General features: G+C 37.8%; 1 protein-coding gene across 1 annotated transcript; it reads left to right on the forward strand.

The window, feature by feature from the left end:
- On the forward strand, positions 1-27248 carry SEPTIN10 (septin-10). The gene is made up of 12 exons (XM_035894355.1): positions 1-12; positions 6226-6267; positions 6766-6883; positions 7597-7792; positions 9302-9488; positions 14023-14184; positions 15688-15784; positions 16350-16518; positions 21424-21483; positions 24220-24352; positions 26671-26861; positions 27113-27248. Exons 1-12 carry the CDS (start codon positions 1-3, stop codon positions 27246-27248), a joined length of 1503 nt encoding a protein of 500 aa, XP_035750248.1.

The raw sequence follows: 27248 nt of genomic DNA on the forward strand, positions 1-27248 counted from the left end.
ATGGAGGAACAGGTACTACGTGTGCTAGATTTTCAAGTTACTTAAATGCCTGTTGGTGAAGAGAGGCCTTGGTGGAATTTACAAACGAATATGCTGCTGTCTGTGAAATCACCTCATCACAGCTGGAAAACTAGCAAAGTGGCTCTGCTTGCTGCTTGTTTGTTTGTTCCCAAATACCTCAAAATACAGTGCAGGAGTTGTCTTCACTACCAGCCTGCACATCATGCCCCTGTGCTCTATTGACAAGGCTGTCACCTTTTGCTCTGCACATCCTGGGTGATTTCAGGGCATTCAAGAAGTTTCCTCAGAGGTAACGTCAGGCAAAAATGTAACAACTATTTTTTTTTAAGTTTCCTTCCAAGGTCTCTCCATATATACGTGTATGAAGGAGATCTTGTGGTGACCTATGGCTTAAGGCAACTTCAGCTGTCATGTGTGTTGATGTGGGCTAGAAAAGGAAAACAGTTGGTGCACCAGAATGCTCTGTAAGAAGTCATTTGAAAGATATGAGGGAAGAATCCTGTGCTTCTGATGTTTGGACCAGTCCCTAAAAGTTGTCTCCTGTTTCTGTCAGACTGAATAAATTACCTGATAACTGTGAATGAAATTGTCAAATGAGTTTTCTTTGAATTGTCTTTTGGCCAATACTTTTTTTCCCCCCTACACACCTTCTGGCGGAATATTTTGTTCCATACTTGTCTCCTGTATGTTGCTTTTTATTTTATATAACAGACTGATGTATTAATGCCATGTAATTTTCAATGTATCTCCTTTCTTACTCTGCATCTTCATGAACTTTTCCTTTTTGTATTTTTTCTGCCTCATCCTCCCATATTTTCTGTTCTCCTCTGTGTCATTTTGCCAAGGTTTCCTTTCTGTTCCCTCTACTCATCCCATCTGTTCTTTGTCTCTCTCTCACGCATGTATCGACATCAAGAGATGTCAATGGTATGCGTGCCTACCCCACACATCTATATTTTAGATTTTGACTACCCAAGAATGGAAAGTATTTTTCTACTTGCTTCCACAATCTGTTTAGTTTCCTACTTCCTCATGTGTTATGAGGCAATAACAACGTTGATATTTTCTGGATTAAATGTAACTTGGGTTATTAGTAAAGTAATTGACTGTGAGAGAGTAATGCAATTTGTTATTGGAAAATGAAAACAGATTTTCTGGTTTAATGAGTGTCCACACCTGTTTGTGATAGTGGAAAACTCAGGGCTCTGAAACAGTCATACTTGGAGTGCCCATGGGCACGTTAATGTCTTGTCATCCGTCCCCATGGCTGATGCCCAGGCATCCTTCCAAGGGCCCCTGCGCCGCTGCCTGGGCCTGGCAGGACCCTCGCCCCCTGCCTAAGCACACAAACCTTCATTACTTTAAGCTTTGGAGGACAAATTTCATTCATCTCTACAAGCTGAGTGGCAACCTGGTTATTTGCCTGGACTGCAAGTCTGGTTCTGCAGGAGGCTTATGCAGAGAGATGCACAGCTTTTGCTGTGGCATGGTTCAGCATTGTGCAGTTTTAGCCTGAAATAGGCAGAAAATTTAAAAGATAACTAATTTTTTTAGTTTGTTTCTGAAAGAAAAAGCCCCAATTTTTAAATGTTACTTTTGTCCCAGGCAATGATTTTTCTTTGCACGCTGTTTGTAATGGGCAAGAGGACTTTATGTAAAGCAATATAATTGATTTAACCAAATTTGCAGAAATCCCGATGCAGTTTGTGAAAGCTGTCCTACCAACCCTTTAAAAAGCGGGGCAGGGAAGGAGTGAGATGTGGTTTGGACCATCTCAAGCGATCTATATCGTGTGCTATTTTGATGAGAGTATGAATTCTGGGGAAGCAGTGAGAAACAGGAAGTATTTATGGGAATATGACAGCTCTCGTAGCATTCAGATTACAAGCTTTGAATTATTCACTGAATAAAGCTGGATGAAATGTTCTCTTCAGGCATAATTCGGCTGCTCCCTCCAATGGATACTAATTTGAAAAGACTGGCTGATATGGTGAATTAATTGCTTTCAGCGTGATTTACATTTCTTACTTTTTGAGTTGTCACCATGTTGCTGAACTGGAGATATGGTAGTAACTTGTTTTTCAACTGGATGACATATTTCCTTGAGAAGCAGTAAGAAGGCAGGCATCACATGGTCAGTTTTGTGAATTTAATTTCTCTGCATATTTGCTAGACTGTAGCAGAGTGAAGCTGTATGAGGTGCTGACATTGAGGGAGAGACATGTGATGCCCTTGGAAAATTTCAGGAGGAAAAATGCCGGCTATTGCTTTTCTATTAAGGGAATGCCCCAACTGATGTCAGATGGAAGGTTCACGAAGTGATTTTTCCATAAGGAAGGTGGAGGGAGGTGAGCCTCCAAATGCAAACAGTAGCTCTCATTCCTGTAATGTTTGTTGCACAGGGAACAGAAGTATAAACATGCAAGAATGGAGGCTTCTAAATGAGTGTAACTGAGGCTGTCTCAAGTTGAGCTGCACAATATTCCTTGAGAGTTTTTTAGCCTAAAGAGCTTTTATTGCAGTATATTTGGTGACACCGATTCTTGAAGACTCCGTTGTGTCTTAGGACAACTGTCTGAACAGTTTAATCCCTGAACAGTTAAAATCCCTAAAAAAAGTAGATATATTTCTTCATCTTTCTGTCTCTAGCTTTTAAAATTTTGCTAGTAATGTAGTGTTGCGTTTTTGTTTGGTTTTTTTGGTTTTTTTGGCGCATGTATGTTACTAGAAATCTCATGATATGTACTGTAATCAAGTAAACTCTGGCCATGTTCTTGAAAGAATTACACTGTCTATCTTTCTGTATTATTCCTCTGTAAAAATTATTTTTGAGACCCAGGTTTATCCCTTTCTGAACATCCTTCAGTTTATCAGTCCTCTCTTTAAAACAAGAACCTGAGGACAAGACATTAAAACATGTTCTCATGAGTGATATAAATAATATTATTTCTGCTTGAAATTCTTGTTCTCCCCTATCCTGTGGTCATGTATGTTCTCTTGCTGACGTTCTTATTGTCGGGTCACCCTGCTGGTGAACATATGAGGTTTTGGAGGGGGGGTGGTTAGTTTTTTTGGTTTACTGTGTCATTACCTCTTATAGAAAGAACTAGAAAGAATGATCTTGTAGTTAAGGTGCTAAGTTACATGTGGGGTGAACAAGATTTGTGTTCCTGCTCTTTTAGTCTTCCCCTTTATTATCTCAACTAATAACTTTGTATCATCTCCTCATGCACAAAGTGAAGATGGTATCTCTCCTCACCGCCCCAGGACAGCGCTGAAGCAAGCTGTGCATAAAACACAATTTACTGGGGAAGTTCTAAATACCAGGTTCTGCAATCTGTTTTTACAGTTTACCAGGAATTTTCTGTCTTGTGCCAATTTTTTGTCTTGTGTCTGAAATGACATAGAACTTGCCATGCACTTTTATATATTTACATTTCCAGAAAAATGGTTTTAATTTTCACTCATAACTGCGTAGTCTCATTAAATTAACTTTTATGTACCGAAGGAAGATTAAATACTCTGTCTTAAAATAGCAGCAAATTCGAGATGTCTCGGAATATCTTGGCAATTGCATAAATACTTATTGCAGAAATTGTTACTCTCTTTCCTGACTGCAATACATATCCATAAGAAGCATCCTTGGGAAACGCTTAGGAATTCAAAGAAATTAACCATCTTGGGTATCTGATATGAATTTTTAAGTAGTGATACAGCCAGATGTCCGTTGAGTTACAAGCGTGGGTTTGACTTTCGAAGCAAAACCCAGAGAAGGCACCTTGTTTTGCACGTTTATTCTTTCTCATTGTCCTCTGTTTCACACAGAAATTTGGTCAAATTTTCAGTGATAAACAGCCAATATAATAGTGGAAGGACTAATTAAAATTGATTTTTGTTTCCAGAAAACAGTAAACTCTTGAGTTTTACTTGCTAAATTGCAATTAATCTCTCTCTTCTTTTTGAAAATGAAATTATGGAGTTAATGGCTATAAGGATTCCGGTTCTCTGTTTCTGCCCTTTAGTTTCATACCATAAATACAGCTGTAATACCAGTTTCCTCAGTGAAATGCTTTTTAATCTCTTGTGGGTGACCTTGTAGTTACTCTAATGACCTCTGGAAATGGCCAGTAAGGTTGTGGGTATTGATGGTTTGTCCACTGAAATCCAAGTGGACTGGAAGAAATAAAGTTCTTTCTGCTTGGGTTTTTTGTTGGAGAGTAACAGATGGCTATGCAGGGATTTTGAGGGTAGCCCAGCACGGTTTGGGTTTAGGCTGGTAACATGAAGATGAAAGGCTTCCCTTCTATGGTTATGCTGAGCTTCTTGCGCTGGCTTTTGGCGTGGAGGCTTCATGGTTTGTCTTACACTGGTGGCGATAGAGGTGCTTTGGCTATCAGACTGTGCAGCTACAGTTGTTAGATGTGCTGCCACTCTATCTCGGATACACTTGTATTCAAACGGACAGGATACTGACAGTTTTCAGTGTTTATCAGCCCCTTTTAAAATTAATTTCCATATGGTAGAATACCTTGACAAATTTCTTTTTCAGACATGCTTTGAATAAACTTTTTTTTTTTTTTTACAGTCATAGAATCATAGAATCGCTTTGGCTGGAAAAGCCCTTTAAGATCATCGAGTCCAACCTTTAACCTAACCCTGCCATCCCACCACTAAACCATGTCCCTAAGCACCTCATCTATCCTTCTTTTAAATACCTCCAGGGATGGGGACTCGCCCACCTCCCTGGGCAGCCCATTCCAGAGCCTGACAACCCTTTCAGTGAAGAAGTTTTTCCTAATATCTAACCTAAACCTGCCCTGGCGCAGCTTCAAACCATTCCCCCTCATCCTATCATCTGTTACCAGGGAGAAGAGGCCGACCCCCTCCTCACTACATCCTCCTTTCAGGTAGCTGTAGAGGGCGATCAGGTCTCCCCTCAGCCTCCTCTTCTCCAGACTAAACAACCCCAGTTCCCTCAGCCGTTCCTCGTATGACTTGTGCTCCAGACCCCTCACCAGCTTGGTTGCTCTCCTCTGGACATGCTCCAGCAATGCAACATCCTTCTTGTAGTGAGGGGCCCAAAACTGAACACAGTATTCGAGGTGACACAGTATTATATTAATGAGCATGACAGATTTCTTATAGATTATTTTAAACTTAACAGCATACAGATTTATAACACAACACAACACTAACAATCGTTTTGACACGTGCATGAAAAGGGAATAAATACTCCATAAAACAGAAAATGCGACTTCTTTTCTTTTAGTATGGACAGTAGTTTTGCTCATTCTGGGGTTGACTGCTGCAACGACTTCCAGCCACTCTTCCCCAAGCCTGTAGTGCTGCATGGGGTTGTTGTGACCAAAGTGCAGGACCCGGCACTTGGCCTTGTTGAACCTCATGCAGTTGGCCTCGGCCCATCGATCCAGCCTGTCCAGGTCTCTCTGCAGAGCCCTCCTCCCCTCAAGCAGATCAACACTGCCACCCAGTTTGGTGTCGTCTGCAAATTTGCTGAGGGCACACTCAATACCCTCATCCAGGTCATTGATAAAGATATTAAACAAGACTGGCCCTAGAACTGAGCCCTGGGGGACACCGCTTGTGGCCGGCCGCCAACTGGATTTAGTTCCATTCACCACCACTCTCTGGGCTTGGCCACCCAGCCAGTTTTTAACCCAGCGAAGAGTAATATGTCATATTTTTGCTTGAAATCATTCACTTTGCTTACACATTTTTCCCCATTATATTAGCCTAAAATGGAGGTGATCTGATTATAATAGTCTACAGTGAGAGTCAGTGCAGTCTGTAGTCCCACACAAGAAGTCCTGTGCAAAGGGGATGAGTATTTGCTGTGAGGAATGTCCGTATCTTTTTAGCTATGAGAATTCCGAAACTTGCTATGCATACAAAAGGTGGTGCTTTTATGGGCTTCTAAGTGTTAAATAATTTTTTTCCTACTGTTAGCTATATACATGTTCCCAGGAACCAGTAATGGCATGTGGATTGGAAACATAAGAGAAAGAATAGCGTGGACCTGTCACTGTTTACACTTTTGATACGGAATGTTTGTTTAAAAATACAGTTTGTTTGTATGAACCAAGATATTTCCTTTTAATCTTATGCATTTTTAGTATGCTCATTGCCTTGCTGTCATGATGCTAGATTGCTAGCTGGCATCCAAAAAGGCATGTGAACCTCTAGACATTTCTAATAATATATATGATATTATCTCTTAGAGTTCTGGTGTGTAAATAATATATTATTTTCCATAAATAACAATTTCCATTCCAGCTACTCAGAATGAGTTCTGATTGATAACATACACCTTCCTGTAATTATGGTCTCTATCTTGAATTCTGCCTATTAAATTGTTTTTAATTTTTTTTTTCTTCATTTCTTGGAGCAAACCAACTATATTTTGTCTACAGTTTTCAGTTTACATTTTCAGTTGTACTTGTCTGCTTTATTTTGTTCGTGTTTCATGGGTTTTGGTTTTTTTGCAAAACACGGACCTCACTTTGAGCCTGCAAATTGTGCTGTAAAGTAAATTTGAATGTTTTCTGAAATCATGGAATAAAGTTGACTTGACAAACTTTTTTCAGACTTTTGCTTTCCTTGGTTTCATGTGAGTCATAAGGAATGAATTCTCGCTTACTAGTGGAGTTCCTTTGTTGCCATTGCTAATTTCTTTGCAATTCACTAACTCGCTCACTAATATATTTTAAAATTATTCTTCTTTAGCAAAATGATGGCTATCGAACCTTATCCTTGTCCGGGCATGTTGGCTTTGGTAGTTTACCTGATCAGCTGGTTAAAAAATCCATCAAGCAGGGCTTCTGCTTCAACATTCTTTGCATTGGTGAGTATTATCTGGGTGATTTAAGGCTTTAGTAGTATACCCATCCTTAGGAAGTGACTGGAATTTAAATCCAGTTGCAATGTTAAACTCTTTCTTTAATGTTAAGCATGAACATGGGAACCTTCCCCCAGCTTTGCTTATTTGTATCCATCCTTTGTTTTTATATTTAGCGTTTTCATAAACAATATGAAGACCAAAAATGTCGAAAATGGATGGCATGCATTTATTGATTTAAGGGCGGCAGCTTGGATTCTTTTGAGTAAACTGGGCTACACTCCATTTTTACTGTAACAAAGAGCTTAAGATCAAAAAATCGTAAAATTCCAAGGTGGTACTGCTGAAGTACTTCTATACTTATCAAAAGTTTGCTCTAGTATTTTACCTTTACTCATAAAATCCCTGTGTTGAACCCCCCGTGGTTTCACAGCTAGTAGGAAATTAGTTCACGCTTTTAAAGAAACCAAAGTTTCAAGAGACTTCTGCTTATTACTCATTAGCACCTAACTCTCTCTTACCTGTAGGATGAAAAAATTAACTAAAAGATATTTAGTGCTCATTATGAAAGAGGAATGCAAGCAACCATTTTGCTTGGAGAAATCATTTGACAAGTTTTTGTGTAAATTTGTTGAGTTGCTGTGACAACACTTTTTGTGCTTAGCAGGTATTTATTTCATGTGCAAAATGTCTTCCCCAACCCTTCTGTTTAACTTCAGGGGAAACTGGAAGTGGGAAATCAACCTTGATAAACAGTTTGTTTAACACCAGCTTTGATGACCCTGTGTCAACGCATTTTCTGCCAAATGTACGACTTCGAGCCCAGACTTATGAACTCCAGGAAAGTGATGTTCTTTTGAAGCTGACCATAGTAAATACAGTGGGATTTGGTGACCAGATAAACAAAGAAGATAGGTAAGTGCTCTCTTGTTGCCATGGTATGTAGAAGTTTTGGTCTTCAATTGCAAGTTTGCAAGTTGATTTTTTCTTTGAGCTTTGTAGCAAATATTTCTCTTACATATGTTCCAACTGTTTGCTTAACTGTTTTCTCTGTGTACCAAAGTAAACATGTTTTTCTTCTCATCTAGGAAATTATTTGAGAAATCAGATGAACTCTGCCTCTTCTTTATGATATAATATTTTATAAATGTATGTAAATAAGATGAGCAATAGTGACTAGAATTTCTTTTGGGGTGGAGGAAAGAGGGGAGAAGGTCAATGGGAGACTTTTTAAACAACCAAACTGGTTATAAGGTGCTGTAGATTACAGAGATTAGATCTATAGCGTTTTTAACAATTTGATTGGAACGTATTGAAGACCTTAAACCGGAAGGAACATCACGTGGATTACTGAAGGCCTTTATATTTTATGTTGGACAGCTTAATCAGAAGATACAGAGGTACCACGCTAGTGTCTTTCAGAACTTCTTTTGAGCCTCTGCCTTTATGAAGATTTTAAAATATTGAACTGTCTCTCAGCAGATTTTGTTTCTTTCACCTTAATTGTAAAGAATTTTAGCAATCCTTTGTGCTATATGAGTGCCTAAATGGTGGTAATTATAAATGAGGGTTAGAGAGTCACATTAAGATTATCATGAGAGCTATGGCTTATGATGTGACTGGAAAATGGCTACTGCTGGCAACTTGAATGAATGAGATGCAAGTAGGTATTAGTATAGATATTAGAGGTTTTGATACGTGGTATAGGAGCTGCCTTTTAGTCCTTCATTTAATTTTGTCTGTAGTAACTACTTCTGAATTTTGATAGCATTTGATCTGGTTTATAAACTTGGTGTAGCAGCAGAAATGTAAGTGCATGCTGCTTGTACATCTAGCAAGACTTTCTTTTAGAAAGCAGATTATAATCTGGTTTTAAGTAGGATAAAGTATACTTAAACTGTACTTATTGCAAATCAGATTTCCATTCTCTTACATTCCTCCTTTTCAATTTTTGTCTATTGTTTAAGAGCTCTCTCATGTACAGTACTTCATCTTCAGAAGATAAAGGAGGTCCTATTTCTTGGTACTGGTAATTGCATGTTCTTTCTTTTCTTGTGTTGTATCTAAAGTTTCTTGTATCTTTATGGTATTCGAGTTCTGTAGGTGCACAGCTTGATTGCAAAAATTTATAAAACATCACTTGGGAAGATCGGTTATAATCATAACTAACTTTATGTAGCTTTTTTCACTAATAGTAGCTAGGAGATGTTTTATCTATATTAGGTGCACAATTTTTTTTGAGTAGCCTTTCAGAAATCAAGATTACTCTGTACCTTTAATTTACTGCTGTACTGGGTAGATACTTGAGCAGCCTTTTGTCATGTAAAGCAAAAATCCACAAAACAATACAAAGGGAATTCCTTTCTTAGTCTGGCTCTGTTCAGGAGTAGCTAATCTCTGGTTGTTAAATTTTATTTCTTACAGCTATCAGCCAATAGTGGATTATATAGATGCACAATTTGAAGCCTATCTCCAGGAAGAACTGAGAATTAAACGTTCCTTATTTAGCTACCATGACACTCGCATCCATGTCTGCCTCTATTTCATTTCACCTACAGGCCATTCCCTAAAAACCCTAGATTTGTTAACCATGAAAAGCCTAGACAGCAAGGTAAGACTTTGAAACAGAGTTCTAAGAATTTGTCTTACTTTCTGAAGCATCTTGCAGCTTTTAGATAATCTACCTACTTTCAGTTCTATATCCATGTCTTTGGTTTGGGGTTTTTTTTTGGTACTGGTACACCTTAAGTTCAGAATAAATTGGTTCGTCAAGTAGCTTGCAGTTCATCATCTGTTTATTTACAAATCAAAAGGAAAGAGAGACATCCAGCAAAAACACTGAAAAAAGAAGCACAACAAGGCTTAAAAAAAAAAAAAAGTAAAAAAAAAATTAGTACCATGCCAACTTTACTTTTAACAAACTGTTAACATCTTACTGTGATTAGATAGGGCACCCTCCATGAGTGCTGTAATATTTCTAATTAAGCTTGTTTCTAGTTCACTGTTGAGTTTTGGGACTGCTGGAAGGTTGGCATATAAAAAGCTTTGCAGCACTGTGAAGATCTTTGTTATAGATAATGAAGAGGCATATTATCGTGTTCTCTTATTATAGGTAACATAAAGAGAGCACCCTGCCAGCATGGCTTCTTCTAAGATAGTGTTTTAAACTGCACACCTTGATTTGTTTTGAAAGCATTAAAATAGCAGTTTCTATTGTGATTACTTGCACTTTCTAAATTCTTAACTTTCTTCCTCTAATGGGGCTGTGTGAACTGGATGAAGCTAAATGTTTAACCCATTTTAAGAAACCTTACATCATTTGGGTTTGGTTTGTTGACATTTTGAGAAATTTGAAAGCATAAATGCATTTGCTGTTGCTCTAGCCCTTTCCTTTGTGCTTTATTAGAGCCTCTCCTGCTAAATTTTCTTTCTCCATTTTCTTGTTTGTGAGATAACAAGGATTAAATCAGCTGTCTATTTGTGATTGATGAGCACGTTTGGTATTTTTATAATTTTGTTTGTGGATGTATTTTGCATTTTGAACTTTCTTAATAGCACAGCAAATGGAAGGGGAGGTATGGTGGGGGCGAAGGTAGGGGAGGGCAGGGTCACTCCTTTCTGCTATGGTGTTGGTTTATGCCAGATTAAAATGTTTGTGAAACTACTCTGTAGTATGCATAGATAGCTAAAGAGCCTTGATACTAGAAAATGCTACAGTTTCATGGAGCATATTGTTCTACTCTGAGTTTTGAAGTTGGAGGTTGTGTAAAACCACAAAAATACTTGGTTTCTAGGTTGTGCCCTCTCTTTACCGAACTCCCTATAAAACAGTTTCTTCCAAAAGAGAAAAGGAAATAGATCCATGAGTCCCAGCATCCCAAGAAAATATTTTTCCATCAGGATAAAACAGAAGTATTTCTGCTTTGGGGGATTTTAAAGTCTAGCCACCTACTCTAAAGTTCTGCTTTGGCTCAGAGGGAACATGAACAGCATGTAACTTTGTTGTTTTATCCCTTTGCAATGGAGTATACTTTCTGATCTTACTACAGAAATATACGTGTGTACACACACAAAAAAGGTATAATCTTTAACTGTAGTTTGGTTTCCATTTCCTTGGGAACATGTTGTGATGCTTTTAGTACTGCATTGTCCAGAACTTGCGATGTGGAAGTCCCTGGGTGCCTTTGCTGAGTACAGGATTCCATAAAGAGAAGGTGGTACAGCAACACGCATACATTGAGTGTATGTCAGAAGTTGTCTTCAGTTTCTTCCTAAATCCACCAAGGTGTGCACTGTTCTGCTTTTGTTACAGTCTGCTTGGTACAAAACAAGACCAGATTACACAGCTCAGAGGTAAAGAGGATTCTTGGAATAGGATAGGGTCATCCTATACTCTCTCTATAACCCTGGGAGAAAAAGCCAGACGTATCTGTGGGCAATTAATTTTTCTCTATTGCTTATAGATCAGATGACTAGCGAAGAATTTGGCATCTAGCTTTTAGACATTGGAAAGTCCTATAGTTTTGCTTAGGACTGAAATCACTACAGGCCAGCCAGGTTTCATTCACAGATTAAAGGAATCTTCTTCTGCATGCTATCTTCCTGGGAACTAGTGATTATTCAACTAATACATCTGCATTTTTAAGTAATTCTTGCAGAGTTATGTACAGATTACTGTTAAGTCAGGAAATTACATGAGTCCACCTTGCAGGGTTTGAGCTTGGGTTTTTTTTTTTTTTCCTTCAAAAAGAATCTTTGGAAATTTTTGTATTGATTCATAGAGGTACATTGAAATCAGCCTGCAAGATATCAACTAGTAATAATTTCAAGTATATGTATTTTTTTCCTTCTCTGTAGCATGGAGGAGCAACAGATCTTTTGACATTAATGTAATGTGTTACATGAAAATTTTAGTTTAGAGTAATAACATGTTTTTTAAAGGGGAGGGAGGGGGAAGCCACACTTCGCATTCCAGGCAGGAGGATGGTCAGCGGGCTGAATTTGGTGCTAGTAAACAGCAAAGTAATGTTCATGGATAAAGTTTATCCTGCAGAATGACCTGCGTATGGTCATTCTGCATTGCTATTGAATGAGGCAGTCTCAGCTGCTTCTTGCCATTGTGCATGCTTCAGTGTTTGGGGCAGCCAGTTGCCTGAATGAGGCAACAGATTTAAACTGAAAGCTAAAGATTTTTGCTTGGTTAGGGAACTGTCTGTCTCCTTGGACAGCTGCACAGATTTTAGTTCTACCTGGCAATGAGCAGCTGCAGGCAAGGGGAAGGACAGGACTGTTAGTTTTATTGCAAGTGTAGACTTTTTATGTGGGGTTAAAGTGATTCTGTATTAATGGCCTAGAGCTTTGTAGCAAAATTCACTTTTGTAGTTGTTGAGAGTTGAAGCTGGGGAAGAGGCTGGAAGGGAGTCAGCTGGTTTCCGAGGGGACTAGTAGGCACAGGAGGGAGCAGTGGGACTTGGGGCACATGTGTATGTGGTCCATATCAATACAATTTTAAGTCTCTTGTTAGTACAAATGTGTCCTTTCAATTAATATTATTCTTGGATGAAAATACTGAGATACTAGTTTTCAAGTAAACATTAGATGCTGCAAGCAGGAATTAATTTTGTTTAACAGGTTAAGCAAAGATAACTTTTTTTTTTTGTGTTGCTTATCTAAAGCCAGAGTAGTATTGCTTTTAAATTGTAATACAGTGGTTGTGATTTAACATCAATGTTGAGAGATGTAATCACAGTTTCTGGCAATTTTGCTTTTCTTTTGTTACTTGTCTCCTCAGTAGTCTTTTCTCTGCTATTCATTATCTAAGAAATTCTCTCCTAATTAACAAATGCTTGAAAAGCTTTCATGTTGAAAAGACAGAGTAAAGGTTAATTCAATTCTGAGGACTCTGTTCCGTCCATTTTTAAAGCTATATGATAGAAAACCTAAATCAATGTCCCTCAGCTAATTTGATTGAAGCTGTGAATTACACCTAGCTGTAACAGATTGTTTATACAATCCTAAATTAACTCAGTTATTAAAAAAAAAAAAAAAATCCTAGCCTTCTATTTGATTTTAGGTATTTTACCCCATATGTGCTTAGGTTGTGCATGCTACACAATTAAGGACCAGCATCAGGTAATCTTAGTAGTCGCAATTTCGAGTTGGCATGCTTTTTTTTCATTTGGACATTTTGCTGAAGACAGAAGACATTTCAAAAAATTCCATTTTGAATCTGTTCTTGAGATTCCATGCTTAGTCATTTCCATTCAGACAGAATATTCAGAAGAATAAAAAGTACGTGTGTGGGGGGGTGTTGTGTTTTTTTTTCTTCCCTTTTTGCATCTGTGATCAAGGAACTCTGTAAAACTCTTGTCTCCTGAAATCTGGAAGAATTATTTGTATAGTTCTTCCAAAATATTTGGACATTGGCATTAATTCTCTGTATCTATTTCTGAAAAATGCATATTTGGGAAATGGTGATAGTATTTTTAAGAAAAATTTGGCATCTACTACCTTCCTAAGTTACTGTCATAACTATTTTAGGAAATAGGTCAGTTTATCTTAGTGGAACTGAATTTTGAATTCTGAATAATTAGTGTAAAGACTGGTAAGCAAGATTCTTCAGTCTTCGTCATTCCTTCAGAAACTCTTTGCTGCAGTGGTGAGGTGAACAAGATGTTGTAGCTGAAAGGAACCCAAGGAAGAGGCTCAGGGGCAGGCAGGGTTTGCTAGCCAGCTTCCTTTTCTTTGTGTATTTAAACTGTCAACTTTCATTTAACACCTGAACCATGTCCTCCAGTGCTATAAACTAAAACAATCTCTTTTTTTAGTAGAGATACAAATACTTAATGTCATTTAGTTAACAAGTAGGCATTGCTGTTCTTTTGAGTATCTCACTGTGAGACCTCTGTCCTTGTCCTTTTCTCAGAATCAATTAAGGGAGTATACTAAATAATCTGTTGTTATTTTGTTTAATTATGCCACTGAATGTATTTTTCATGGTTTGTGAAGGTTTGATATTAATTGATGGAGAAGTTTGGGCTGTGGGGGAAGTTTTAAAGAGCTTATCACCAAACAATTTAATTTATAAAAGTTGTCACCTCAAAATTGAAGTCTTACACATTTCATATAATTTGTATCATTAATAGGTGAACATTATACCAATTATAGGCAAAGCAGACAGCATTGCTAAAACCGAACTACAGAAGTTCAAGAACAAAATCATGAGTGAATTAGTTAGTAGTGGCGTCCACATATACCAGTTTCCAACTGATGATGAAACCGTTTCTAAAATTAATACCATCATGAATGTAAGTAAATGAAAAAAACATTAATATTTCAGTACTAAAGCATCACTCTCTAATGCCAGTTCATGCCTGTTCTTTCACCATTATCTTGAGGCTTATGGGTTTGTATATAACAAGTTTGCTTATTTTTCTCTGGCCTTAAAAAGCTTCTATGTTTAGGGTTTTTTTTCCCCCTACTTGCAAATCTCCCTGTCCCTCTGCTGTTGCTACACTTGTTTTAGGAGGCTTTTTCTTTTCTGGCTCAGCAACTGAAGATAGATTGGCTTTGTTCTTTTCCTCAGCAAATACTACCTTACATCTGTTAGGAGAAGTACTTTAGCGCCTCGTTTCTCCAATTTTCTCTGGTCTTTATGCTAGCAAATCTTCCATCTGCTTTTTCCTTTTATTTAGTACTTTCATTTGAAATTAGGAAAAGTTTTCACTGGGGATTAAAAAGTCAGATATAATTCTGGCTTTTTTACTATTGTCCTTTCACATCCTCCCAGGAGTATCTGCCAGCTTCAACTAAGCTTGTGAAGCTAGACATCTTTGCTTTGAGCACCCTATATTTGCTGTTCATGTGCATATGTTTGTAGATGAACATGAACATATGTTTGCATGTACTGGGGTTTGAAAGTAGGGAGGAGGAGCCGGTATGCTGGAGCGTATGGCTCCGCAGTCCCGGCCTCTGTCACTTGTGCCAGGGAGCGAGGATGTGCAGGCTGTCGTTCAGTAACAGGTCCTTCTGCTGTGGGGAAAGGTGGTTGTCTGGTACTTACCCCTTCCATACTCGGTGCTTTCAGTGAATTATTTTCAGTTAATGATATTTTCTTTTTATTTGGTGAGTTGTTGTGGGTCAGTACACAGTCAGTCGGTGCCCAGCCTGTATATCTGGCCATTTGGCTGAGCCCAGAGCAGTAACCATACCTCGGGTTCAAACCTATGATCATCTCACGACTTACTGGGGATAGGAACTCTGGCTGAATGCGGATGAGAGGGATGCATTCTAGAGCGGCTTTCTATTTACTGCTGATACTCTTCTAATGCAGCTCAGGATGTAGCTGGCCACCTTTGCAACTGGGGCAAACCTGCTGAATCAGGTCCAACCTGTTGTCGACGAGGAACCCCATGTCTTTTTCTGCAGAGTGCCTTTCCAGACAGCTGGCCCCCAGCGTGTGCTGGAGCATGGGGTTATTCCTCCTGATGTGCAGGACTCGGCGTTGCTCTTGTTTGAACTTCATGAGATTCCTGTTGGCCCATTTCTCCAGCCTGTCGAGGTTCCTCTGAATTGACAGCACACCCATCTGGTCCATCAACCACTCCTCCTGGTTTTGTTATTGAGGCTTGACTTTTATACCAGTAGTTTGACTAGCTAGTGATCTTTTCAAAGTGGGTTTAGGGTTGAAGTGCCTGTTGGCTTTTCCTGAAATGGTGTTTTTTCCACCTAGTTTATTTCTGAAGTGTTTCCCTTTCAGTTCTGGCATAAGAATGCTGAGAGATAAGACTGTATTGGTGTGACTTTTACAGGGGCATTTACCATTTGCCATAGTGGGAAGTACGGAAGAGGTGAAAATTGGAAACAAAATGGTGAAAGCTCGTCAGTACCCATGGGGCATTGTACAAGGTAAATGAATTCTCAAAGGCATTTTTACGAGATTTTGTTGTTGCTGAAGTATAAAATTCACCAATACTAAAAGGGGCTTGTATTATTCACTGATGCCATATTGATTGTATTTCGGATCAACAGTTTAAGCAGTTCAGCAATTACTTGAGGTGTGCACTAAGTGGTAGTTTCATCAGCACTGATGCATCCCTGGAATCAGGGTATGAGGTGGTGTATGTCATATTTGGGTAGGTTACTATGGTGGCAGTGCCTCTAGCACTACCAAATTTCAAAGTTTTATGACTGTCAGTAAAGAAGAGGGGAAAAAGAGAGAAGTTTACTGTTGTTCAACTCGAACAGGAAATGAGGATGTTTTGGAACATGCTCACCAGTACTTACAGTTAGTGCTTCAATGTGTATATTAGAAATTATAAGGAAGTATAATGAATTATAAGAAAGTATAAGGAAATATCCTGGAATGATTAGTAGAAAACAGAAGAAATTAATCTCAATGCTGTTTAAAATGTATTTTGACAATTTTGCTACTTGTGCATAATAATGAAATCTTCCTCTGTTAACTGATTAGTGGAAAATGAGAACCACTGTGACTTTGTAAAGCTTCGCGAGATGCTTATTTGCACAAATATGGAAGACTTAAGAGAGCAGACTCATGCACGACATTATGAGTTGTACAGACGCTGCAGGCTGGAAGAGATGGGCTTCAGAGACATTGGCCCTGAGAACAAACCAGTCAGGTAAAGGACTTCATGTGCAGCACTTGCTTGCAGCATCCATTCATTTCACATTTGACTGTATCAACCCAGTACAGAGCAGGGTTCATACATAGAATAGGTTTTCTAAGAGGGAAAAAATTGGTTTTTTTTAAATCAGAGTAAGTATGTAGCTGTTCGTTCAGTTATCTTCATGGAGAAGTATATGGGATTATATGGGCATTGCTTTTAAGGGCATACAAGTTAGTTGTACTTCTGAAATGTTTCTCTTTTAGAATAAACCTGGGGATTTTAATTTTTGTCATGGAGAATGTCAGTATTCTTCAGGTACATGCAATTTAGGCCCTTTAAATAGTTTTCATTATATATTAGCATGTTGTTTTACTTTCTCTCTTAATAATGTCTGATTCTGAACATTGATTTGATAGGACTCAAAGTTCAGAAGGAACCGAAACAAAAACTTTTACAAAGTCATTGGTTATGCTGTTGGCTTCCCACATTATCTGCCATAATAACAAATATCTAGCCTTTCAGGTCAAGAAATCTCTTGCTAGACTGTAGGAAGTTAACAGAGGATTCCAAAGGAAAGTTAAGCAGACTGTTAGAGACACTTGGTTGTTTCGTGTGGTAAAGCTGCTTTCTGCAGGAGGTATTTACAGTTTCTATACCCATTTTGTTTAATCATTTTTTTCCCAATTCTGTCATCTCCCTCCTCCAACTTCCTTTGGTCATTGTATGCATGGGACTGTATTTTGTAAGTGGTTAGAATCCTGATGGGGAAGAACCGATGCTTCAGGAGTTGTTCAAGCCTTCATGGTTTAACAAAATGCTATTATTGCATCGTCATGGTGGGAAATACCAACTTAAACCAGACATAAAAACAAAATACAACTTTGCATTAAAAACAATTTCTAGTGCTTTGAACCAACTGGTCTGTTTACTTCTCGTTTTTACTTAGTGATCAGACTGTCTTTAACCATTCTGTTCTGGTAAAAAGAAATTACTTTTAAATGGCTTCCCTCCAAACAGTTGTTTTTAGTAGCTTGAATTCTTTGCTTTCATCTGTACTTTTCACAGAAGTTCTAAGGCAGTTGCAGTTACTGTAACTCATAGAATGTTGATGGAGCAGCATTTCTTTTACTTTGAGTATGTCTAATTTATATATTGTTCAAACAATAATAATTGAATAAGATTAACATGGGCAAAGGATGCTGGATGTGGGCACTTCTTTCTGAAGTCTTAATTTTACGCTTCAGAAATTGGTTTAGAAATGCATTGCTTCGTGGAGATACAGAAAAGCTAAGTTCCCTCTGGTGTGTAGTTTTTATGTCTAAATGTCAGTTTATTGAGAGCTTTGTGGCAAGGCAATACACTTATTTAGTGTTGGTATATCCATCTATTGAAAATGGCATTGTTTTGGAAGGATGAGAATAGGTATTCCATAAGAATCTATAATAATTAACTTTTTTCCAGATTTACTGCAACAGGAAAAGTGGGACTGGATCAAGGATGTGTGGTTGTCCCTCAGTTACGTGGCATGATGAATGACACTGAGGTCTGAAAGAGAAGGCATTTGGTCTTTTGGAGACACTTTTGATGATACCATAAAAAAGGAAGAGACTTTAGAGGATCTGTATGTAGTGTAGTTAGCAGACTAACGCAGCTTTACTCATAATGTGTTTTATGAAGCCACTGAGGAAATGATAAAAAGTGTCATCCTCAGCAGTGTGATAGAAAACATGTCTTTCTGTAGAGGAAGTTCAGTGCTTCCCGTTTTGCTGGCTTGTAAATTTACATATCTTTCAGAATAGGGACTATCCTGTTCCTCTAGGCAAAAATTTGTTATTAAATTGTCATCCTCTTTGTCCTTAAAGATATTTACAATATATACATATGGATTCTAAGAGCTGTAGTTTAAAAGTATAGTTAATACTGCATAGCAGTATATGACTGATGATTAAAATTTCATGCTACTTGTGTAAATAATGATCAAAGTGCATATTGAGAAGTCATATTTTGTGCCTGTGATATAGCTGTCTACATACTAAATTTGGTAATCTGAACTGGGTTATTTTATGTAAATTTAGAAGAATTCTGCTAGACTTGAATAATTGGCCAATTTTACTGCACTGGCGTTTGTAGCATTTGAACATTGACACTTGAGTAGCTAACATGCCCTGCCTTTTGGCATGTTGTGCAAAAGCTGCCAGTGAAGTTCTTGTACCGCTCTTTTGGATTTAAAAGTACAACAGTAGTTTTTTCATCCAAAATTGTATGCCGCTGCAAAGCAAAACCAGTAATTCTTGGATTTTCAGCTACCTTGTGAGATAGGTTGTAGGCAGACATCTGTAAATGCTTTCACACTTACATGTGAAAAAACATGTTGGCAAGCTTTATTTTATTATGCGAGATGTGGAAAGAGATGGTTTCAGCACACAACGGAAAAATATATTTGCATCTTTATTACTAGGTGTGAGGAGGGAAAATAAAGATAGTAGTAGTCTGAAGTGACTCTCTTGTGTACACTTTTAAAAATACCTATTCCCTAATCCTATTTTTTTTTTTTTGTGTGAATTTGTATTATAATAACTTTTAAACTTGTTTATTTGCAATTGCATTCTAACAATTAACTTCATTTTCCCTGGAAATCTGGTTAATGAAGAAGTTTACATCATCAGTCTGTTAGTCTCTCCCTGCTAGCTTATGAACCAACTCTCCTTTTTCAAACTTCAGTAGAGGGTTGGGTGCTTCCAGGGGATTACATGGTTAGTGTTCTCACTGTGGGAAAAGCAGAAGACCTCTGCTCCTACCAGTTGTTGGCCAGCCAACGTGCTTTTGTTGTCAGTAAATCCTTACTTGTGAATGAAGTACTATCTTGAGAAATTCTTGGGAGCTTGGCAGTACTGCAGTAGGACAAGAAGGCCATGGGTGATTTGGAAGTAGCTAAGGCTACTGCACGTGAAAGATCCACAAGAGTACTCACAATAAGTAAAGAATACTTAGGATTTATGGAGGGACACTAATTGTATGGTTAAAAAGGTGTAAGGATGTAGGCAGGACTTTTGAGTATTACAGTCGTTGAGAGACTAGAACATAAAATCATCCATGGGAATTTGGGCCATTAATTCTGCTGCTTTAAGGACACCTGGTTTTTACTGGCATTCTGTCAAACCATTATTTATTTAAACTGGATAACAGTAATTAGCATAACTTAAATTAATGGGTAATTGGTAACTTAATTAATCTCATTCATATCCCTTGCAAAAAGAGTATACAAAACTTTTTTATGGAAGAGTTCAGTCTTATAGTGGGGTATCATTCCAAAAGATCATGAGAATTACAGTTATGTGTGTACCATATCAGATTAAAATATAACATGTGGTAAACCACTTTAAAAATGAAGAATCTACCATATGGTGCTTCAGGGAATAAACGGAATGCCATCTAAGGCTAAACTCAGTCATATAGGTATAATTTGATTACCAAGCCATGAACAGCAGCCAATCAGGAATGGGCTTGGAAAGCCTGTTATGGCAAAATTTATGTAATGCAGTCAGTGGATAGCAGAATATTTGGGGGGTGGGGGTGGGGTGGTGGTTTATGCATTGTATGCAGTATCTCTTGGACATAAAATCCAGGAAGTGCTTTTATTACCATCTTTTAATACTTAAAAGTGGGACTTGCATTTCTTTGTTGTTGAAATGTGAAGATAGACCTTTTTTTTTGTGTGGATGGTTTAGTCCTGCCTTTTTGATGGTCCAATTATGTCTATTAGGAACATGAATTCCTAGTTCCAGGCCAGTCTCAGCAACAGATAATTACTGAGATGTCCAGAATGGAAAAATTTGGGATAATTGAAAACAGAAATGTAGACACAAAGACTGCTTGCAACTAAAAAACCTTCTAAATATATACAAACCTAGTGAGCTTAGATGTTTTACTACTGTTTTGAAGTGGGACATTTTGTAAGTCCATTTTCCATTCTAAGCTATGTTGTTGCTTAAGAGGACATTCTTGTTTTGAAAGAAGAAAACTAGGCAAAGGTCTGTTGAAAAAAGCCAAAGATTGATATTCAGGCAGTATGCTTGCATATTTGGATTCTCTGATGTTAATCATTCTCTGGTTTAGTTGTTTTTCTGTACTCATAATTACAATTTGTTCTTCATCATCGTTGCAGTTAAACATAATTGTAATGTAAATGTCTTGGTTTCTCAATGTGTGAGCAATCATGTATTCCATGCTTTATTCCTCCCTGAAACTGGAATATTCAGACCTTGCAGTTCTCGAACAAAAATGTGTTCATTTTTCAGTCTATTTTGAGGATGATGACAGAAAAACGGAAGGATTCAGTGATATGAATAAGTTCACATGCAGAGGAAGGTTGATATGACTATTTCCCTTTTCTGAGAAAGGAAACCTAGTATCTGAAAAAAGGCTGTTAGACTTCTTCCTTAAGAAGTCACTTGGGAATAGAGTTCATCTGACCAACTGCAGACCTTTGCATTTGAGCTAAATATTTTATCCTCCTTATGGTAAGACCGAATCACATCCAAAATACATGTTTTTCATGCCTCCACTGGGAAAATTATAATTATTTAGATCTGCCACATCCTTAGTGTTGCTTAATATCAATTTTGGTAGTTCACTGAGTCAAGGGACCATGCTAAAAATACCTGCCACTAGTTAACTTCTAAATTTTTTTGTTTTTCTGATAAACCTTAATTGATAGTCTAACGTTATGCAAAAAGTCACAAGTGTAGTTTTCAAATTTGAAAGCTTTTTAAAATTATAAATAAACTATAAAATATTGTGTTAATATCTCTGTTGTTCAAAATGCACAAACATTGTGTTCCACTAAGAGTTGAATTCACTTCAATCAGAGTCTTTATTTATGAACATAACATATTTGATTTGCATCTTTATATTTAGGCTTCCATGTTCTTATGCAGATAGAAAAACTGTATGTCACAGCTATGCTTCTGTAGAAAGGTAGGTGATAGTGCTGTTATGAGGTATGTGGTGGATTAGTAAGGTGTAGACTTCCTTCACAATCCCTTCCCCCAAAACTTCAATAAGAATACACTATTTAAATAATTATCTTTAATGTCTTCATTTTGCAAGTGGTTTTGTACAAAGTATAAAATTCTAGGGGTCCAACCCAGAAGAACGAGAGAACCTGTGAATTTGATTTTCCTAATGTGCTATATGAGAAGCAGTGAAACCAGTCTTCAGGTAAATGGAAAAAGGTTTTACTGTGAGCAATGGAAGCAGTAATATTGAAAGGATTGCCTTAAGATCTGGTGAACTATTTTGCCCTCCTCAAACCTTCTAAAACCAAAGACTGTTTGGATCATTATGTTGCTGATATGCCAAAGACAGAAGAGGAAAATTGTTTTAATTTTATCTTTATGATTTCCAGAACAATTTAGTCCAGGGGCAGGGGGATTTAAAAAATACATTTTTGTTTCTCCTCTTCTTTACACATGTAATTTGGTTGCTTAGTAAATCCAGTGTCTTCAGAGTTAATATTTTACTAATTTCAAGACAAAATTGCTTTTACCTGAGAAACTAGCTTAGGTTGAGTCTAAAGATGTCCACATAATGAAATGAAGGTGCGATTGCAGCATGTTAGCTTCGTCTAGTGTTTACTCTAGCAGCTTTGTTGCACCCAAAGGCAGCACATTAGCTAGCAGAACTGACACAGAGCCGCAAAAGTGTGTGTAGGGAGATTGCTAGCACTTGAAAAACCTGTGCTGTAGCTTTATTATTATTACATATGCTGTCTAAACTTAAAGATAGTATGAATTAATATACCTCTGTGAAAACCATGCCATTGTTTCACATGGCCGATACAATTTCAGGATGACCTAAGCTACTTCACAGCTGTTTAAAAAAAAAACCAAAACCAAAAAACCCCCAACCAACAAACCCCAAAATGTTGTTCTTCCAAATTTGTTGCAATGTATTGGTCAAATAAGATAGAATAGGAAAAGTGCTCTGAGCTTGTGATCTTACAAATATTAAGTGTGCATATGCAATTTCAAGATGATTCTTCTCTTTAGATTATATTTTGAATAGAAATAACTTCATGATTGAGAAACTGCCCAGTCACTGTAAATATAAATATAGCAGAGAGCTGTTTAAGCTTACTGTTGCTCTAAATCATTAAGTTTTTAGATGTTCTTTTTTGTAAGTCTTTCCATGTATAAACTGTTTTCATAGAAACAGTAAAAGATGAGACTTAAAAACTGGTGCAAAAGTGTGTATGCGTACTAAAAATATAAAGCAAATGTAAATATTTTATATACATATATATTTATTTTCCATCAGAGTGGAAGGCATGAGATACTTGGCAGAGGACAGTAGCTCATGATAGCTCAGAAAGGCTGACTAGTCAGCCCTCAGGAGGTGTTAGAAAAGATGAATGGTGTAAGAGAATAGCCCCAGAATAAAGACCTAGAACGTTACCCATCGTTTGATCCGTTCATAAGCCCTGTGTCCTGCAAGGTACTGGACAGATCCTTTTGTTTTTGTGATAACCATTAGCACAGCTCTGATCCACCAATTCTGCCTCTCTGGAATCTTGTGACTTAAGAGAAGATCGTGGTAAATGTTTTGTTGGAACAACTTGTATCGTTTAGCAGGTATGCTTTTCAAGGGTAGCGTGCTCTGTGGTGTATAGGTACATCTGTGTACAAGCTCCATTCCTTTTTCTCTGAAAAGCAGAACTTTTCCTGCCAGCCCTGTGGTGACAGCAGTGGTAGTATATACCCCGAAAATGTGAAACCTCTAGTAGCATATGAATAAATTGCCAGCACCTCTTGATTTGCTATGATATGCTTTGATATGGAAGAAGTTTCTCAATGTCAAGTACCACATGGTTTGGAGGAAAAAAATTCTCGTGTGTAAGGGTAACTTTAAAAAAAAAAAAGGGAAGGGAGGCACAGATTTAAAAGTAAAGAAATTTTTTAATTAATTCCTGTTTTGTTCTGTTGCCAGATATATGCTTAATGATCTGAACTAATTTACATACCCTATATAATTTCAAATATAAGTGTGGTATGTATGCAGTATACTAGCTTCTGGGAGAGAGGATTCAGGAAAAAACAAGCAGTCTTGAGGTTTTGGTTGATGCATGTTGGAAAGTAACTTTTAGATGCTGAACTACTTAGGAAATTGCCATATTTAAATTTTGACATTGAGTGAAGAGAGTGCTATATATTTTGAAGGTTCTGTTATTTTCCTTTTTCATACAGGAATAATCAGTTTGTTAGTTGTGTTAATGCTCCAGGTGCATTGTTTTTGTAATGTCCTATTTAAGACTGAGGTTTCACGATGCGGAAGTTTTGGGGGATTTTTCTGGCAATTTCAGTGTCTTACTAATGAGTAACTTAAAGAAAAAGGTTCTGTGTTTTGGAGGCAGAAAGTTGTAACTCAAGTCTTTTAGAACATGAGCTTCCTAAAATGCTATATTTACTTTGAAATGTAAATTGCCCAGGAGCTGTTAGTGTAAATAATTTTACTCAGAGTTGTTTACTTAAATAAAAATTTAGAAAAGTAAGTTGCTTGCTTCTGTTTAGGTTTGTTTATGAATATTTATGTGGGGAGCTGTAGAAATTAATATTTCAGATGAATATTAATTGTTTAAATAATGTTCCAGATTGTTGGTTTTCCACATTGAATAAAGCAGCATGCTGGAGACTTGCTTACATTTTTTTACTTCAGTCTACAGGAAGCTTACGAGGCAAAGAGGCACGAGTTCTACCTTGAACTGCAAAGAAGAGAGGAGGAGATGAGACAAGAGTTTGTGCAGAGAGTGAAGGAGAAAGAAGCAATATTGAAAGAAGCAGAGCAACAGGTAAGCATGCCTGCCTGTCTTGAGTTTGTTTGCTGAGTTTCGGAACAGTTAAGTTCTTAGCAAAATAACAACTAGTTGATATTTATAATTTCCTAATATTTTGAGGGCAGTAATGCTTAAAATCAAAAGCAGAGTGATTACACAGGTTGATTGGATTAGGAGATTGATTAGACACAAGCAAACAAGAGCACAAGTCTTATGAGGAGTGGCTAAGTTTTCCCAGTTCCTGATGGTGTGAAAGTGATCACGCAGTCAATCCTAAAGAACATTTATCATATACTCTTGCTGCTGGTTCTCTGAGAAGTGTGTATGTGTGTCTGGAAACTAAAGAAAAACAGGAATTTCTGTTATACTTAAGATGTCTTTCACATTTTTCATTTAGAGGAAACTTGGTGCAATGTGCAGCGTTACCACTCCTGAGACATACAGTCGCTTGGGACCTTACTGTTTCTACCCTAAATGTTTTATTGGTATACATGTTGTTGCAATGCATCTGGTTAACTCTTGCAATGAAATAAATGAATGGTATATATATGTACATACACACACATTTATATGTGGGCCATATGTGGGTATATTGTGGGCCAGCTGTGTTAGGACAAGGGGAAATGGTTTTAAACTAGAACAGGGTAGGTTCAGGCTAGAGGTAAGGAAGAAATTTTTTACAATGAGGGTGGTAAAACACTGGAACAGGTTGCCCAGAGAGGTAGTGGAGGCCCCATCCCTGGGAACATTCAAGGCCAGGTTGGATGGGGCTCTGAGCAACCTGATCTAGTTAGCAGTGTCCCTGCTCACTGCAGGGGGGTTGGACTAGATGACCACTAGTGGTCCCTTCCAACCCTAAACATTCTATGATTCTATAAAATCTGATGGCTGTACTGTGTAAAACAGGCATACTGCTATACTTATAATCTTAGTGATTTCTTAGTCCCTTCATTGCAAAAGATGGAAATAAATCTCTGATTTCTGTACCAGTATAGCTGCACTCAGATTGAGTTACACCAATACAGATGGGTACAGAAGCAGGATTGTAGGAGAGTTTATGTGTGGGGAGATAGGAAGTGAGGAAGGGTGAAGTACCTTTTGGTTATCATGCACAACTTCACAGTAGGTTTAAACTGGTCAAAATGCATTTGGAGACTAAAATCCATTAATAAGTGTTGTGGTTTAACCCCAGCCAACAACTCAGCCCCACCCAGCCGCTCTCTCGCTCCCCCCCCAGTGGGGTGGGGGAGAGAATTGGAAGGGTAAAAGTGAGGAAACTCATGGGGTTAGATAAAGACAATTTAACAGGGAAAGCAAAAGCCACACACTCAAGCAAAGCAAAACCAGGAATTCATTCCCTCCTTCCCACCAGCAGGCAGGTGCTCGGCCATCCCCAGGAAAGCAGGGCTCCATCACATGTAACGGTGACTTGGGAAGGCAAACACCATCACTCCAAACATCCCCAACTTCCTTCTTCTTTCCCCAGCTTTATATGCTGAGCATGACCTCGTATGGTGTGGAATATCCTTTTGGCCAGTTGGGGTCACCTGTCCTGGCTGTGCCCCCTCCCCGCTTCTTGTGCCCCTGGCAGAGGATGGGAAGCTAAAAAGTCCTTGACTGGTGCAAGCCCTGCTCAGCAACAACTAAACCATCAGTGTGTTAGCAACATTCTTCTCATCCTAAATCCAAACCACAGCACTGTGCCAGCTGCTAGGAAGAAAATTAATTCTGTCCCAGCTGAAACCGGGACAGCACATTAAAACAACAGTCAAAGAACTGCAGAAAAGCAGCTAACTTCTGGCAGCCCACAAGTAACTTCCCCAACCAGACTTACTGTGTGTGTACATATTAATATGTAAATTTAATTAATATAAATATCAAAATCTTATATCTATATGAAAATACATACCTGTGTAACTAAAGTATGTATGATTCCTTGCCCACTTGATTTTAGAGAAGTAGATTCTACTTGAGAGATCCTGAGTTAATCCTTCTGTTGGTAATTGCTTGTTTTCTAAAGGCCTCCTTAATTTTGGTATAATAAAGATACAGTAAAATCTAGTAAGAAATCTTCACTTCATGGTTTCCATGGTTTCCACCTGTGCTTTGTGTGTGGTAGCCTGGCTTCCATGAGAACAATCTGATATGAATGATTATTTTTCTGGGTTGTGGTTTTTCAGTCTTAACAGTTTTTGGAAAGAACTGCAATGTCTTGTGACTTTTAACACAAGTTGAGGTAGGTTTTACTGTTCAGTTGCAGAGGGTTTTTGTATTGTGATATCACCACCTTGTGTTACTAGTTGGAAATACATATTTTGTCTTTCTTTAAACAGGTACAGACTAAATTTGAACATCATATGCTAATGCATCGAGAAGTGAAACTGAAATTAGAGAAAAAGAAAAAAGCTCTAGAAGATGAAATAGCTATGTTTATTGAGAAGAAAGCTAATGCTGAATTACTCCAATCACAAGCATCTGTTTCTACCCCTCTTGTTAGTTTGAAGAGAGACAAGGACCGCAAAAAGTAAGCGCCGACGCTAGTCATCAGAGGCAGCAATAAAAAAATTCCTCACATATGACTTTTATAAGACAAATTTTAGTAATCTTTTAGAAAAGATGCAATCATGCTCCTATTCTGTTATGTGGTAAGAAGACAGAAGTGTGTAAAATAGCCTCATGCTTGGATCACTGGCTCTAAAATTTACTTTTAGAGTAATTGCTGTATGTTCTATGAGCATTCTTTCTTTTTTCTTTTTTTTTTTTTTTTCCATGAAGGAAGCCAAGTTTTCGACTTGAACTCCTGTGCTTTGATGTCAGAGATGAAGAAATTGTGAATGTTCACGAACAGAGCAAGAGGGAGAGGGAGAAGTTAGAGAGGGAGAGAAATTCACCCAGGGAATTCCAGAAATAG

The sequence above is a fragment of the Egretta garzetta genome, unplaced genomic scaffold, assembly GCF_000687185.1.
Source record: "Egretta garzetta isolate BGI_Z169 unplaced genomic scaffold, ASM68718v1 scaffold5, whole genome shotgun sequence".
NCBI lineage: Eukaryota > Metazoa > Chordata > Aves > Pelecaniformes > Ardeidae > Egretta > Egretta garzetta.

Excerpts from the sequence above, each read along its gene's own strand:
- SEPTIN10 (XM_035894355.1), top strand. Across the intron at positions 16,519-21,423 it reads CCTGAGAACAAACCAGTCAG|GCTTCCATGTTCTTATGCAG; the intron begins GTAAAGGACTTC and ends CTTTATATTTAG. Across the intron at positions 21,484-24,219 it reads AGCTATGCTTCTGTAGAAAG|TCTACAGGAAGCTTACGAGG; the intron begins GTAGGTGATAGT and ends TTTTTACTTCAG.